Here is a 17220-nt window from a genome sequence, read left to right on the forward strand (position 1 = left end):
ACACCATGGAACACAGGACATGTAGACGACCAAGCTGTAGAAGAACACATGTAGAAGACCAAGCTGACCACATATGCAGTAGATCCATGTCCTGTGTTCCATGGTGTGGCAAAGGACTTCCTTCTTCCCGTCTGACAACGATTGGTTTCTGAAATGTAATAAACATTTAGGTAAGAGCCAGACGGAGGAAGTCCTGTTGCCCTCAACCTGACATTTCTGGGTCTGGATGGTTTCCAAGTGGAGGACATCAGGAAAGAACATGGTGAAGATACCGGGCGCAGAGGATGTTTTTGGAGGCCTTTCCTGTGAGCAAAGGTGTAGGATGTAGTTTTATTAAAATGCAGGTGGTAAGAATGGGCATTCGCACATACAGATTCTCCTGCACCACTTGCTACATCTATTGGCTTTGACACTCCAGTGGATCAGATGTCTGATTGGATACTGTTTGCACCCAAACTAATGCAGGACTACAGCAGAGGCCTTCTTGCTTGTGTTTGTGTTTACACAAGAATCATTTTCTGTATCATCTCCAGACTCCAAAAATTCCTCTTCAGATGTTGGTACGGAATTTCAGGTCGGTTCCTTTCATTCTCTCTTCGTATTCCTCGTCAAACATTTTACTCTGGGATTCTGTGAAGTGATTTTTCCAGTCTGCGACTTCACCTGCATTAAAGGTTCAAAGACAATAAGATCAGCCAGCAAAGGACATGGAGGATGTTGAAGAAAAGTAGAACTGCAGTCCTCTCTATTGAACTTTGTTCAATAGAGGGATTCTGTAAAGTGATTAATCCAGTCTGCGACTTCACCTGAACAAAAAATGGAGACATAATAACATCGGCTAGGAAAAGATATGACGATCCTTGCAGAGAAAGAGAACTGTGGTGACTTCAGTCAAAGTCAACAAGGTCCTCCTATGGAACCTTGTACGCATCAGATCTCCTGCCCTACGCTTGTCTGCACGGGGGTGGTGGACTAATCAAGTTGATGTGATGGTTCTCAAACTTGGATTTGTTTCTTTTACCTCTTTTTCTGTATTTTCTGGTCCTTCTGTGTGTCTATTGTTGTGTGTTCCTTCCTAGTCCTCAGTCCTCCCTGGCTGTAGTCTCATACCCGTCCAAGCCTTAACAAGCATTCTTCCTCTCCGTGCTGCTGTTACATTGCGTGACAATTGTCAGACTAGCCTCCTTCCCAGCCCTAGTGCCTGTACAAACTTGACCTTTTGGTTTTGTTTTTCATGTTCTGCATCTGCTACCTAAACTAGATCATTGGATGTATGTAACTCGTATCGTAACATGTATATCCTGAGCTGAGCATCTGCATCTGAGAATACTCTTTCTGCTACCGTGATCTCTGGGAGCTGTGGTCATGTAGTATCCGTGGTCTTGTTTGTTGCCTGCCCTGACTTGCTTGTCTTCAGATTACTCCATTTTGTGTCTTGCTTTGGTTTCTCTGTCTGTTGGCACCGGTGGGAAAGACCCAGGGACCCCGAGCTGGGAATATTACGGATCACAGGCCAAATCTCTATAAGCAGGTCCCTGGTGAAGATCAGGAACACTTTAATGTGAGCCTCCTGCCTAACTGTGGGAACCTGAAGAACATTTTTAAAAAAGTGCCCCGTCTGCTGAAGTTATCAGCTTCTGAACCTGTTTCTGTCTCTGGATCCTCCACTATGCCCCGGCATTTGGTTTCATTGCTATCAGTCTCATAAATGTTTGAAAATATGACTAGAAGATCCCCTGGTGTAGCCCTGCGAAGAGCAAATGATATTGCCATTGGCAGCACCGTTGCTGTGGCGAAATATAAATATCAGGTTTTGGCCAAGATGGTAGAAATTTGTGGCAGAGACTCCGCCCACTTTACTCCCTGAATGTTGATTCGTTTTTTTTGGGGAAAAAGGTGAACAAACACTTTTTATTGAGAATTTTTGTTTTCAATGGGCGTAAACCATTTAAATAACATTTACATTAACATTAACAAATAACCTTTCCTCATGAAGGGCGAGACGGTCTGGTCCAGCAGCATATTTGGAATAGTGGAATAGTTTGCCATTGGGTTCTCCTTCATGGCTTTGAACGAGGTGTGGTGGCAGATCTTATCCAAAGCTTCTTCTGAGAGGTTCTTCTGGAACTTCATCACCTTACGTATCTCTCGTTTTGTGTCCTGTACATTAAAGTTTTGGTAAGAAGCATGGAGGCCAACTATCATGAGCATAACCAACAGAGGAGAGGCTGGAACTACCCTCCTTCCCGGAAATGGGCTGAAGCTAAGAAGCATGGAGGACAACCATCATGAACATAACCAACAGAGGAGAGGCTGGAACTACCCTCCTTCCCGGAAATGGGCTGAAGCTAAGAAGCATGGAGGACAACCATCATGAACATAACCAACAGAGGAGAGGCTGGAACTACCCTCCTTCCCGGAAATGGGCTGAAGCTAAGAAGCATGGAGGACAACCATCATGAACATAACCAACAGAGGAGAGGCTGGAACTACCCTCCTTCCCGGAAATGGGCTGAAGCTAAGAAGCATGGAGGACAACCATCATGAACATAACCAACAGAGGAGAGGCTGGAACTACCCACCTTCCCGAAAATGGGCTGAAGCTAAGAAGCTTTGAGGACAACCATCATCAACATAACCAACAAATGAAAAGCTGGAACCCCCACCACACAACCACCACACACAATGCCCCGTAAATGGATAGCATTGATGCCACGTCACCGAAAAAAAGTGTCTACATATAAACTGACCAGTGACACTGAATATATTACAGTGACATAATAATTGGCATGGGGTTATGTTCATGATATGTTTAAAGCTGAACTCCAGGCAATACTCAGATTAAATAGATATATGGTAGCCAAAGGATTGGTATTTCTGTCCACCGGGTCCTGACATTTACACAGCTCTTCCTCATAGCACAGGCCTGTCTAGAAGGGAAGGGGACCTGACCTTTGATGCAGTTTCTCTTTCACTTACAGGTTTCCTCCCCATCCTGTGACTGGACAGCGGGAAGAGAAGCAACACACTCATGAACTTATCTCGCTGCCACTGTACCCTCTCCTCCTGTCAGCATGCTCCACTGCAGCACACCTTACTGACTCTTTGTGCTGCTTCTCCCTCCCTCTCTCTAAGCTCAGCTGTACAGAAGACTACACAAGGCTGAAACCAGGTCAAACTGAAGTATTTTTCACTGCCTGCATATAAAAAGAAAAATAGATTTATTGGTGAGATAGTTAATCGATCAGTTTTAAAATGAAAAGACTTCTATCCCCGGCTTTACCTTTCAGCTCCCCTCCTCACCTTCTTAATATCTTCATAAAACACATAGAGGATTTCGTGCTTGTCTTTGGCGTTCCACCAGCCACTCACATGATCAAACCAGTTTCCCCAGGCCACTGCGGAAGAAAGGAATGAGAGTCAGAACTCTGTCACTTTTCCCGGGTACAGAGACCTCTAAGTGCACTTCATCTGCTGAGAAGGGCTTTCAGGCGTGCAGCCATTTCTCCAATGGTGTGACCCCTCGTTCCCGTCACGTCAAGAGAACATTTTAAGGCTTTATTAATAAATAATACAGTTCCAGTCTTTCAGAATACATTTAGTGCAGAATACATTTAGTGGCGGTTCAAACTTTCTGCAATATTTAAAATACAGGTTCGTGTTTAATCAAAAATCCCTGAACCCCCCTTCCCATCTCCAATGCAATCAGCTGGGCACCCCCTTCCCATCTCCAATGCAGTCAGCTGGGCACCCCCCTTCCCTTCCCCAATACAGTCAGCTGGGCACCCCCTTCCCCAATACAGTCAGCTGGGCACCCCCTTCCCTTCCCCAATACAGTCAGCTGGGCACCCCCTTCCCTTCCCCAATACAGTCAGCTGGGCACCCCCTTCACTTCCCCAATACAGTCAGCTGGGCACCCCCTTCCCATCCCCAGTAAAGTCAGCTGGGCACCCCCTTCCCATCCCCGAAACAGTCAGCTGGGTCCCCTCCTGCAGGTCTGTACTTATCTCCTCCGATGGTTGCAGGCGTCCATGCTGTTTGCATCCCTCACCGGTAAAAACCTAATGCCTGGGCTACACACGCCTGCTCACTAAAGCCCCCTAGGCTTGAACAGGCCATCCCTCTACTGCAGGAGCAAAGTCCTATTCCAGTGACAAGTGGCAAAAAGGGGATTTCCCCTCACTTCCTCATGTGTCTGTAGGAAAGGAAGTGAAGGGAAAGCTCTTCATTGGGACCCCTCCCTACTCTGAATAAAAAAACAAAAACTTGGCTTTAGATATTAGTTAAAGAGGAATTCAAGCTTGTTTCCCTCTTCATTTTGGATAGAGTGGGGATGGTATAGGAATAGGTATAGGTCAGATTTTTATTGCTATCTAAGTCCCCATAGAGAGGATTCCTCTCCACTTCCAGTTAAAAAGAAACGTTGCAAAATTTTGGATTTTCCCTCGCACTCTATCCTGGTGACAACTAGCAAAGGCTCCAACCCTTCCCTGTTCTATAGTGTTCTCTGTTATTCTAGATACCCTGGCAACATTTTGTAAGTGCAAGAAGAACTATTGGATAGGAGCTTCCTTTGTTAGGCTCTTCCTTCTGCAGACGCTACTTAGATGCTGGCGCCGTTGATAGGCCTATCAGTAAAAAACACTCTTAGCTCCAGCAACAGCCCTTTAGAATGACAGCATATTGCTCAATCTGCAGGAGTTAGGGAGATGATGTAGAAGCTCTGCTCAGTCCCTCAGCCCTCCCCAGCACTGCCTATCAGAGTACAGGAGAAATCTGCAGGGTTGTTCACAAAGGGGTGAAGAGTTTGGAGAAGGCCGGAGAAGTGAACAATCTAGGACAACATCGCTGAACTGGAAAGAGAGCTGAATTGGAGAACATTTCCAAATCAGTTATTTTGGCCCCTAGATTGTTCCCTTCTGCCTTCTCCAAACCCTTCACCCTTCTGTGAATAACCCTGTTAGTTTTACCAGTTGCAATTACCAGTAAAAAAGACGTCAATTACATTTCTTTTTAGACATTTAACATGCCAACTTGGCTTGAACATGCATGTTTATGGCTCTGAAAGGAAACACTAGAGGCTTTTGACGGACTTAAAGTCTACACATACCTTCACCCTTCAGGAACTTTTCCATGTACTGCTCCCAGGTCCCGGGATCAGGCTGAATCTTGTTCATCAGATCAAAGAAATAATACGACAGTGGTGTATTTTGGTTTTGTGCTGCCCTAGGCAAGACTAAACTCGGGCACCCCCCTCAGTCTAAATTTGCCCCACCCCTTCCTGTTTAGGACATTTTGCGTAACCTGTCAGTCACTGGATACAGCACACACGGGGTCTCAGGAGAGCTGTGCATGGTCTCTGGTGGGCTGTGCAGGGTTTGTGGTGGGCTGTGTGGGGTCTATGGTGGGCTGTGCAAGGTCTCAGGAGGACTGTGCAGAGTCCCTTTCCCTGCATACTTGTGCTGCTCCTCTTACCTGCAGCCCAAAGTGCCATCAGTAACAACAGGATACATTACAGTCCCCCAGCCTGCTTCTGGGTCATCCCACCATCAGATCACATGCCATGGCCAGCCCCGATGCACCAGCTGCTTCTCCTCCACCTCCTGTACAAAGCCAGATGGACCGCATCTCACTGGGCACTCAACTCCGCAGCTCTCTAATTAGGCAGGCGATTTTAAGGCCTTGCGGCCGCCTAGTTTGCCTCATTAGGCAGCCGCCACTGCCTGATTCTGTGCCACCCAGCCTCGGCCCACCGGGCAAGTGCCCAGTATGCTCAATGGTAAGTCCGGCCCTCTCCGCCTCATTGGTTTAGGGTGACATTCTCTGCCGCCTCCCTGGAAAGTGCCACCCTAGGCAAATGCCTAGTTTGCCTTGCAGTAGATACACCCCTGGACACTGCATTGTCCTTTGCATTCCGAGCAACATAAATTGTCTGCAAGCAGAAGAATAAACCATTAACATTTTGCAGGTGCTCAAAATTATCCTTAAAATGTTGGCATTCGGGAAGTCTTTCTATCTACACAGGTTCTGGGGAATCAAATTATGCTGGTAAGTCAAAAACTCTATTGACCAAACCGGTTATTCCCCTGGTGGAGCTTTGTTTTAGTCAGAATTTATGGGAAATAACACCTCATGGGGGACGCGATGGCCACCGGTGTCAAGGACTAGAGGAAGCATGTTCATTGGGAAGACCTCATAATGGCCACAGAAGGTGTGCAAGTCATGAATCTCAGTGTAGAGGTCTCACCAAGTCTGCAAAAAAAATAAAAGAAACTGCCAAGACGTTTAACTCTCCAGCATCTGCAAAAACTGAAACCTCAGAGTTGGGTAGACTAACCCTTCAAGTTGACTAAACCTTTAGCACTTGTCACCAGAAAGGTCTTTTCTCATGGGCTCCAGTGGCCATTATGAACAGGACAGCATCCTGACTGGGCAATGTCTTTCAAGGTGCATGGCAGGCATGGTTATTTTTAATAGTACAGGTGGTTCTTCCATAAGTTTTGATGGTGGTACCCAGCAGATCATTGAAATGTTGAATCAAGCAAACCTTTTTTCTACCTAAAGAACATGCTATGTTTATGCAAATCACTTTTCAAAGGGGTGTAGCGTTACGCCTACCTTACACTTCTGCTCCCAAAAAGATTTTGGCACCAGTTCAGATGGCAGATGAGTTTTAACCAGTCGGGGAGACGGAGTATTATTCAAAACATCTACCCCTGAAGAAACAAACGTCAACATCAAGTTCAGCGTTTCATGAACCGAGCTGTGTAAAACTGAACCCAAGCTTACCTGAAGCAATAGGAGACGGAGGAGTATTCTCCAGAAATGGAGAACGTACATGGGTGGGAGCGCGCTTGTTCTTCTCTAGCTCCCCATCATTCATTATGGAGTCCACAATCTCTTGCATCCATGTAGTGCCTAGAGAGACCTCAGAAGAAAAAAGTGATAACAGTCCATTGACTTCAATGCGCATCTGTGTTTTATGCGATATCGCGTGACTCAAACCACGCAATAAATTGCCTAGGTGTGCACCGGCCCTCAAGCCTACATTGCCTGCCCTGACTTTTGCCTGCTTCCCGCACTTAACTTGAACTTACATTGCCTTTCCTAACTTTGGTTTACTTGCTGCACTTGTTGTTACCAGTCCTGAACCCTGAACCTTGAACCCTGTTTGCAGTCCTGTTTCCTGTGAGGCCTGTTACCAGTCCCGAACCCTGAACCTTGAATCCTGTTTGCAGTCCTGTTTCCTGTGAGGCCTGTTACCAGTCCCGAACCCTGAACCTTGAACCCTGTTTGCAGTCCTGTTTCCTGTGAGGCCTGTTACCAGTCCCGAACCCTGAACCTTGAATCCTGTTTCCAGTCCTGTTTCCTGTGAGGCCTGTTACCAGTCCCGAAACTTGAACCCTGTTTGCAGTCCTGTTTCCTGTGTATCCTGAGTCCCCAGTCCTGTCACCTGATTATAGACCTGATAAGTCCTGATACCTGCTTGTAGTCCTGTTATTGTTAGCTGTATTAAGCTATTTGCTCCTGTTATTGGTTGTAGGTGTTGGTGGTTATATTTAGTGGGTGTCACGTTAGCTTTTGGTTTTTTTTGGTTGTGCTGTTTACAATAAACTGGATATAACACATTTGCCTTGTCCAGTGTGGCCGTACGTGTTTGGTCTTTCCGTGTAGGTACCTGCATGCGGTGCGGGGACACTTGTGCACGGTACCGTGACACTTGTCCTGAGCCTACATTGCCTGTCTTCACTTTGGATTTCTGCCTGTATTTGACGTGAGCCTACGTTGCCTGTCCTGACTTTGGCCGTCATGATAAGATTCTGCTCTCTTGAACAACCAAATCATTTGATGCAGAAACGTATATCCCTCTTTTATCCGATGATTCATGCTTTTTAGTTTGAATGCTGTATTGATTTAGAAAAAATATTCCAATCAAAATGGGCCAGAGAGAAAATCGAGTGCAGACCCAAACCTCTCTTACCTGCCTTGGGATAAGTCGCGATGAGGAGATCATCTGGTCTTGCTTTAAATTCTTCCACCCTTTCCCATTGGTCGGCAATAGGTTTCGTTAGCGGTACTCCATTCACTAAACATAATGGGAACCTGTAGAATGCGCCTTTGGGGACTTTGTCAAGGATGGTGGAATAATCCCACATCCAGGACACCTATACAGAGAGCATCAGATAAATGGGGAGTTTGCGATTTTGAAACTTCATGTTAGTTGATGTTTCTTACCATATAATAATAAAAGAGACAATAAAAAATGTTGAGTTTATTTTACAGTTTTATGTGAAGAAACATCAAATAACAGTAAAATATGTAGAAAATAAAACTAGTGTACTGTACATTGTTTAAGCTGTACATCCATTATGTCGGACACCTCATGTAATAACCTTCATCTGAAACAAACAAATTAGCATTTAGTGGGGGGCTTTGGAGGCTTCCAGTGTCGTTTGGGTCCAAGTAGACTTGTATGGAAGCACTCTGAAGGCCATGACCATGAAAAACAGCCCCCCAATAAATGCAATGTCAATTGTAATTCAAATTAGAAAAATGTGATTGAACCCAAATGCTTAGACTCTAAATATTAGAGTCAAATTTGAGTTGTTGCCGAGGGAGGGAAGACAATTAGACCCGATGCAGACCTGAGCGATGCGGGATGCGCAGTCCTGCACAATGCATACAGCGATTGCCGCGCGGCCCCATTGATTTCAATCGGCTGACATCCGCGTGGCAATCGCAGAAAAAAGGTACATGTTCCTTTTGTTTTGCGATACACGACGCTCGGCTGTTTTAACCGGCATCGTGTTCAGATTCACGGGCGGAATTGCGGCAGGAAACCGCACGATCCACCCGGCGCGACTGGGGTGCCATTAGAAAATAATGGCACCCACAGCGCGACCATCTGTGCTGGGCGACTCCGTGACCGTGCGGCAATCTGCATGGAATTGTGCATGGTTGCCGCGTTAAAAGTACATTCACCCTTTAAACATCAGTGACCAGCCTCCAGAGTACATGCATCAACCTATAGTGACCAATCTTTGGAGCACATGCAATGATTCATAATGACCAGTAGGGACGAACTTGGGGTTGATGTGAGCGTGTCAGGAAATAGATGTTTGTTCAGTCACCATGATGTTGTAGTTTATTTTGATCATTTAATGGAGGTCTATTTCCCGACACAAGGACGGTGTGCTGGGGTGAGAAGTTTTTCTTTACTATTCTGGTCTTCCTGTGACTCTGTCTACAGCAACTTTTACTTAACCTTTTCCTGAAACTTATACACCCACTATGTATAAGTTTAAGGACTATAAGGATTCCATCCCCCAGTCCCTGGTTCCATATTCTGTCCTCCAGTCACTTGCCCCATTCTCTGGTCTCCTGCGCCATGTGGACTTCACACTCTGTGGTCCTCAGGGCCGGATTTCCCACAAGGCCAACCGAGGCCCGGCCTCGGGGCAGCAGTGAGTCGAGGGGCAACAGGGGTGTGGAATTCCTATCTCCCGATGCCCGGGACATGCAGTTCTGGACGCAGGGGGGTGGTTGTTTTCTACATTTAGCCCACCATTTTAGGGAAGCCACCGCTTGTTTTGTACAAGTGATCTCGGCGATGTCGCCAAGATCAATTGTATGCTGCCTGCATACAGGGGGGCGCATTGAGAAACCTGTCCTTGGGGCAGCAGGGAGAGTAAATCCGGTGGTCCTTTTCCTGATCTCACCTGCTGCTCCTGCTCCATGCTTCAGCCTGTCCTCCTCCTGAGCCTTCTTTCCCATGTGTTCATATCACCATACCTCACTGCAACGCCCCAATCCATAATCCACTGATCTCTATGATATGTGCATAACCAATGACCAGATTCCAATGTATGTGGATTAACTCCTTAATATCCAGACTCCAGACTATGTACGCTATACCCTCAATGGGAGCCCCTCATAATGGGCACAGCAGGTGTAAGACCCGGGAACTCAGCACAGGGATAGTGGGAGCCCCTCAGGTTAGTGTATGAAATACATTCATCAGAATATGAAACAGCAAATATGTTATATAAATATGTTAGAATGACATCAAACATTCTCTTTAAATTTCAGCAATAACGCAGGATGTGCGGGCGGGGGCTATTTGTGGAGAAGATGTCATTTGAAATTTTTGTTCACGTGGCTATTTCGCCAACAGGGTCTCTGAGACATATAAACGTTTGCCAGGTGCGGTGGACGGGTGACCAGAATTAGGAAATCCTGGAGCCTTGAACCGGAGGAACATGTGGCTTAATCTTTTCACCTTTGGAGCTTGTGGTTGGCTTGGTCTCCAAGTGGAGAACTTTGGTCTTATAGCATGGGAGAGATACCGGGCACAAGGGATGTTTAAAGCAATGGAGACCTTTCCATTGAGGAAAGTTAGAGAATATTGTTTTATTGTAAGGAGAGCGGGAAGAATGTCTCAAGTCACGTGCAGATTCCCCTCTATTACTTGCTTCATATACTGTGTATCTTTGGCTGAGATGTTGAACACGTCTGTGGATCAGATATCTGTGTGGATGTATTGAACAAGCATTTTGCTACCATCTACTAGGAAGACTTTATTACATATATATATCTGGTGTTACTATGTCTAGATATGTTTTCCTCTCCAACACAATTTTAGGTTTCCCTGTGCAGGCCTCCAAACTCCAACTCTCTCCACAGACCCAAACTGCTCCAAGGCACCCTCTACCCACCACCCGACCCCTGAGAAGTTCCATTTATTTCTTCTTGGCCCAAACCCACAAACTTTTTGGGTAACCCATCAATCCACATAGGATGGTGGTCCCCTAAACAGGTTCCTAGGTCCGGACTTATTGCTTAAGAATTGTTTCATGTATCATCTCCAGCTTCAGATGTTGGTACGGAATTTGAGGTCGGTTACTTTCATCCTCTTTTCATATTCCGCGTTGAACATTTTATTTTGGGATTCTGTAAAATAATTCATCCAGTCTGCAACTTCGCCTAAAATTAAAATTGGAAAGACAAGAAGGTCAGCTTGAAAAATATATGACTATCTTTGCAGAGAAATAGAAATGCTTTCTGTAACATTATCAGGGGGTCTTCCTGACCTACAGTGAGGAAAATCATGATTTGCTCCCCTGCTCCCCTCCCCTTTGTAAGGTTTGCCCGCTTACAAAGAAATGAAAGGTCTCTAATTTTTATCATCTGTGTATTTTAAATGATAGAGACAGAATATCAACCAACGATCCAGAAAAAACACACGATACAAATGTTATAAATGGAGTTGCAGTTCAGGGAGTAAAATAAGTATTTGATACCCTACCAACCAACAATAATTCTGGCTCCTCCCACAGACTGGCCATGTGGTACACAGATGAGTCCTGTCACTTTAAGTAGGTACTCCTAACGACAACTCGTTATGTACATAAAAGACGTGTCCACAGAATCTCTTTCTTCCATTCAAACCTCACCACCATGGGCAAGACCAAAGAGCTGTCAGAGGACCTTAGGGACAAGATTGTAGACCTGCACAAGGCTGGAATGGGCTACAAGACTATCAGCAAGAAGCTTGGTGAGAAGGAAACAAATGGAAGAAATACAAAATAACCATCAATGACCCCCCGGTCTGGAGCTCCATGCAAGATTTCGCCTCATGGGGTGAGGATGATCATGAGGAAAGTGAGGGATCAGCCCAGAACTACACAGGAGGAACTTGTGAATGATCTCAAGGCAGTTGGGACCATAGTCACCAAACACATCATTGGTAACGCAATACACCGCCATGGATTGAGATCCTGCAGAGCCCTTAAGGTCCCCCTCCCCAATAAGGCCCATGTATAGGCCCATCTGAAGTTTGCCAATTAGCATCTAAATGATTCAGAGAAGGATTGGGAGAAAGTGCTGCGGTCAGATGAGACCAAAATTGAGCTCTTTGGCATGAACTCGACTCGCTGTGTTTGGAGGAAGAACAATTCTGACTATGACCCTAAGAACACCATCCCTACAGTCCAGCCCGGAGGGGGAAACATTATGCTTTGGGGTTGTTTCTCAGCTAAAGGCACAGGCCAACTTTGCCGCATTGAGGGGCTAATGGACGGGGCCACGTACTGTAAAATCTTGGATGAGAACCTCCTTCCCTCAGCCAGAACACTGAAGATGGGTCGTGGACGGGTCTCTTAGCATGACAATGACCCAAAACATACAACCAATGCAACAAAGCAGTGGCTCAAGAAGAAGCACATTAAGGTCATGGAGTGGCCTAGCCAGTCTCCAGACCCTCATCCTATAGAACATTTATGGAGGGAGCTGAAACTTTGAGTTGCCAAGCGATAGCCAAGAAACCTGAAGGATTTAGAGAAGATCTATAAAGGGACCAAAATCCCTCCTGAGATGTGTGCAGTCCTGGAAACCAACTACAAGAAACGCCTCACCTCTGTGCTCCCCAACAAGGGATCCCCACCGAGTACTAAATCATGTTTTGCTTGGGGATCAAGTACTTATTTTACTCCCTGAACTGCAACTCCATTTATAACATTTGTATCGTGTATTTTCTCTGGATTGTTGGTTGATATTCTGTCTCCATCATATAAAATACACCTATGATAAAAATGATAGACCTTTCATTTCTTTGTAAGGGGGCAAACTTACAAAATCTGCAGGGGATCAAATAATTATTTTCCACACTGTTCTTGGGGGTTGTAGAAAAGGTGGACAACTTTTAAGTTACTTTCTTTTTTTTTTATATATAGATACAGAGGGGAATTTATCAAAACTGGAGCAGACAAAACCTAGAAAAGTGGTCCATGGTGACAAACCAGCTTCTCTCTTCAGATGGTTCAGTTAATATTTTAAAATGAAAGAGAGAAGCTGATTGGTTGCCAGGTGAAGCTGCTCCAGTTTTGATAAATTCCCTTCACAATATTTTGGAGACATTTCATATAAACCAATATTCTATTTCTTATAAACCAGGTACAGAACATCCCCACCTTTCCTCATGAAGGACGAGACGGTCTGGTCTAGCACTATATTTGGAACGGTGGAATAATTGGCCATTGGGTTCTCCTTCATGGCTTTGAAGGAGGTGTGGTGGCAGATGTTATCCAACGCTTCTTCTGAGAGGTTCTTCCCCAGGAACTTCATCACCTTTCGTATCTCTTGTTTTGGGTTCTGTTCATAAAAGTTTTGTTAAGAAGCTTGGAGGACAACTATCATGAACATAACTAACAGTTAAGGGGTCTTTTTATAAACCGTTCACAGGGCCATTCGCTGCAAGAAGCAAAAATGAATATTCTTAAAGAGGAACTATGGGATTAGAGAAAATGTTATCTAAATACAAGAGTCATGTGTATTCTTCTTGAATATGGTGAGCTTTGTGTATTTCTTCCAGATCTGTGAGACTGGGAGCTTCCTATAATAGAGACCGCTCACTGCTGCTCTCTCTCCTTGTGCAGGGTGACTGGTCTTGTCTCCGCCCCCTCCTGTAATAAAGACCGGTCACTGCTGTTCTCTCTCCTTGTGCAGGGTGACTAGTCTTGTCTCCGCCCCCTCTTGTAATAAAGGCCAGTCACTGCTGCTCTCTCTCCTTTTGCAGGGTGACTGGTCTTGTCTCCGCCCCCTCCTGTAATAAAGACCAGTCACTGTGCTCTCTCTCCTTGTTCCGGGTGATTGGTCTTGTCTACGCCCCCTCCTATAGTTATCTGAAAGGCCTTTGGGGCACACAGAGTGGATTTGTATAATTTGCTGTTGTTGAGCAATATATTACAATTAATATTATTTTGACCGGAGTTCAGCTTTAACATGAGGTTATCTTCACAATATCTTTTCAATTATAAAGACATCTGTCCCCGGCTTTACCTCTCAGCTCCCCTCCTCACCTCCTTCATATCTTCATAAAACATGTAGAGGATTTCGTGCTTGTCTTTGGCGTTCCACCAGCCGATCACATGATCAAACCAGTTTCCCCAGGCCACTGCGGAAAGAAAGGAATGAGAGTCAGAATTCTGTCACTTTCCCCGGGTACAGAGGCCTCTTAAGTGCACTTCATCTGCTGAGAAGGGCTTTCAGGCGTGCAGCCATTTCTCCAATGGTGTGACCCCTCGTTCCCGTCACGTCAAGAGAACATTTTAAGGCTTTATTAATAAATAATACAGTTCCAGTCTTTCAGAATACATTTAGTGCAGAATACATTTAGTGGCGGTTCAAACTTTCTGCAATATTTAAAATACAGGTTCGTGTTTAATCAAAAATCCCTGAACCCCCCTTCCCATCTCCAATGCAGTCAGCTGGGCACCCCCCTTCCCTTCCCCAATACAGTCAGCTGGGCACCCCCTTCCCCAATACAGTCAGCTGGGCACCCCCTTCCCTTCCCCAATACAGTCAGCTGGGCACCCCCTTCCCATCCCCAATACAGTCAGCTGGGCACCCCCTTCCCTTCCCCAATACAGTCAGCTGGGTCCCCTTCTGCAGGTCTGTACTTATAGATGGATGCAGGATTCCATACTGTTTGCATCCCCGGCCGGTAAAAACCTAAATGCCAGAACCTCTTGTCCCATAGACTTGAACAGACATAACTCTACCACAGGAGCAGGTCTTACAATGACACACTTTGTCACAATACATTTAGTTGTGGAAAAGTTTTGAGTTTTTGCAAAAAATTATGAAAAATTAACTGAATTTTAAAGCAGAACTTAAGTCAAAACTTTTTTTATTGGTTTTGGATAGAGTAAGGAAAGGTTATAACCCTTAAGACCACCCTTTTTTTACCATATGTGTCCTATTGGGGAGATTTATCTTTACTTCCTGTCCGATAGCCACAACGATAAGTGATGGAAATCCCTCCCTGGTGGTCACCAGAACTAGTGCCCCATTGTAAGATATCCCATCTCTTCCTGTTCTGGCGACAACCCAAAATTTTGGACTTTGGATCTCCCTAATGGGGACACGACGGGGGTTCTAATCCCTTTCCACTCTATACAAAATTAAATGCAGCTTCAGTTGCACTTTAATAATCCCAATACAGTTTCAGGAACACAAGTTAGAAAAAGGGGGTCTATGAGGGCCCCATACATAAGAATTAAAAAAAGAAATAAGTCCTTTCCTCTTCCCCAGGAATTTAATACCGTGTGTTCCATTTAAAGCAGACATTGTTTTTAAATGTAGTTTTGGATAGATTGGGAAGAGATGGGAACTAAGTAATCTATGGCTAAGTCCATAAGGGTGAAATGGATCAGTAATGGGCGGGTCTCAGGTAAGGACTCTCGTTTTTGAATGAAGTTTTCTTGAGAGGAAGTGATGTACTTGTCATGTGGGTCTTCTACTTTTGGCATACTACATGGAAAAAGGATGGGCTCCCACAGCCTGCACCCCTAGCAAAAGGCAGTACCAAATAGACATGTGTGATTCGTTTCATTCCGAATCAAAATTTGGATGAATTTTCCAAAATTCGGACATTCTGACACATCCGAATTTTCGAATCCCAATGCATAAGAATGTGTCCGAACCTGAATTTCCGTTTCCGAATTTTGGATTCCGTCTGAATTTCGTTCAGAAACTGAATGGGACATGTGACTTTTCTGGCTAGTCAGATGTGTTTTTCGGTTTAATGCATCCGAATGGGTCTGAACACGAATTTTCGTTACGGCAACATGGCACCCATATACAGTATATACAATACTAAAGCTGAGGCTCCTAGACCTGAATGGCCTTCGGGATCCGAATTTCTGGAAATTCTGATCCCAAAGGCTATTCAGGTCTGGGAGCCTCAGCTTTAGTAATATGTATATGGCTCCCAGACCTGAATAGCATTCCGGGGCTCCCGAATGCAATTCGGAAATTCAGATCCGAATACCATTCGGGTCTGGGAGCCTCAGCTTTAGTAATATATGTAACTATATGGCTCCCAGACCCGAATGGCATTCGGGATTCAAATTTCTGAATTGCATTTGGGAGCTCCTGAATACCACTCGGGACTGGGAGCCTCAGCTTTAGTAATACATGTATATGGCTCTCAGACCCGAATGGCATTGGGGAGCTCCCGGATGCAATTCGGAAATTCGGATCCTTTAGTATTAAAGTCTGTATATAGTTTTCTGTTTCACTCACAACGAATATTCGTAAAGTCATCCGAAACTAACGAAATTCAGATTTCGCCCGAATCCAAAACCCGAACTGGATTGAAATTCAGATCCGAATTCCGAAATAACGAAATATGCAAACCAAATTTTTCCGCAGCTTACATATCTAGTACCAAAGGACTCTGGAGTAGTGGGGTTTCATGTATTCTACCAACTGACCTAGATAAGGCTTTGATCTATGTTATCTTTATTTGTTTTTAGATTTAGAGTGGAGACAAAGTTACAATGTATTGGGAAGGGTTCTGCAGCGAGTGATCACTGTGATAACCAATCAGGAGCCAGTCTTGTCAGTGAAAGCTCAGTCTCCATATGGGGGCACACTATAAACCACACTTCCATCATAGACACAGGCACATACAGTATATGTGGCCCCACAGAAGAAGACTTGACTCCGTAAGCAGGGCCAGATTTACTCTCTCTGCTGCCCCAATGCCAGGTTCCTCAATGCGCCCCCCTGTATGCAGGCTGCATACAAGTAATCTCGGCGACATTGCCGGGATCACTTGTACAAAACAAGCGGTGGCTTCCCCCGTTCTACATTTAGCCCAAAGCAGGGCTAACTGTAGAAAACAACTACCCACCCCGCACCCAGAACTGCATGTCCCGGGCTTCGGGAGGTAGGAATTCCACACCCCTGCTGCCCCTCTACTCCCTGCTGCCCCGAGGCCGGGCCTCGGTTGGCCTTGTGGGTAATCCGACCCTGTCCATAAGCCATGCTTGTATGTATGCTTGGCCGGAACAGGTTAAAAATATAACAAAGCTTGTGAGATATTAGCCATTGAGTTGTCTTCACATACCTTCACCCTTCAGGAACTTCTCCACGTACTGATCCCAGGTCCCGGGTTCAGGCTGACACTTGTTCATGAGGTCGAAGAAATAATACGACACCGCGTTGTCCTTTGCGTTCCGAGCAACGTAAATTGTCTGCAAACAGGTAGATACACCATCAATTTTTTTGCCATGTGCTCAGAATTAAGTGTTGGTGTTCCGGGAGTCCTCCATGGACCGGGGTAGCAGCCAGGCAGGACTGAGAATCAGGTGACTATATCTTCTTTATTGTAGACCCTAGATCAAAACAAGCGCTTAACCTTTGCAGTGTGGGGGG

At 45.3% G+C, this 17220-nt stretch overlaps 2 protein-coding genes across 2 annotated transcripts in view; both read right to left on the bottom strand.

Annotated features, from left to right (window-relative positions):
• Positions 1 to 514: 514 nt before the first annotated feature.
• On the bottom strand, positions 515 to 8368 carry LOC108789181 (sulfotransferase 1C1-like). Its single transcript, XM_018559128.1, has 9 exons — positions 8347 to 8368; positions 7982 to 8086; positions 6819 to 6918; positions 6619 to 6739; positions 5902 to 5932; positions 5111 to 5203; positions 3304 to 3398; positions 1983 to 2160; positions 515 to 663 (listed from the first exon to the last, which is right to left on the bottom strand). The coding sequence occupies exons 1-9, from the start codon at positions 8366 to 8368 to the stop codon at positions 551 to 553; spliced, it is 858 nt and encodes a 285-aa protein (XP_018414630.1). The 3' UTR covers positions 515 to 550.
• Positions 8369 to 10870: 2502 nt separating this feature from the next.
• Positions 10871 to 17220, bottom strand: part of LOC108789180 (sulfotransferase family cytosolic 1B member 1-like) — a 12362-nt gene continuing 6012 nt past the window's right edge. Inside the window, exons 4-7 of the mRNA XM_018559127.1 lie at positions 16913 to 17039; positions 13857 to 13951; positions 12969 to 13149; positions 10871 to 10983 (exon numbers count right to left, since the gene is read on the bottom strand). Coding sequence (XP_018414629.1) covers positions 10871 to 10983; positions 12969 to 13149; positions 13857 to 13951; positions 16913 to 17039 — 516 coding nt within the window. The remainder of the gene's footprint in view (positions 10984 to 12968; positions 13150 to 13856; positions 13952 to 16912; positions 17040 to 17220) is intronic.

The sequence above is a fragment of the Nanorana parkeri genome, unplaced genomic scaffold (assembly GCF_000935625.1).
Source record: "Nanorana parkeri isolate BGI_ZX_2015 unplaced genomic scaffold, ASM93562v1 scaffold379, whole genome shotgun sequence".
NCBI classification, from domain to species: domain Eukaryota; kingdom Metazoa; phylum Chordata; class Amphibia; order Anura; family Dicroglossidae; genus Nanorana; species Nanorana parkeri.

What these genes read in the sequence shown, in the direction of transcription:
- LOC108789181 (XM_018559128.1), bottom strand. Translation starts at nt 8,368, where the DNA reads ATGGATGTACAGCTTAAACAAT. An exon ending in TTTGGGAGCAGAAGTGTAAG is followed by an intron (nt 5,933 to 6,618) that starts GTAGGCGTAACG and finishes TTCTGCTTGCAG; the next exon opens with ACAATTTATGTTGCTCGGAA. An exon ending in AAAGTTCCTGAAGGGTGAAG is followed by an intron (nt 3,399 to 5,110) that starts GTATGTGTAGAC and finishes TTTCTTCCGCAG; the next exon opens with TGGCCTGGGGAAACTGGTTT.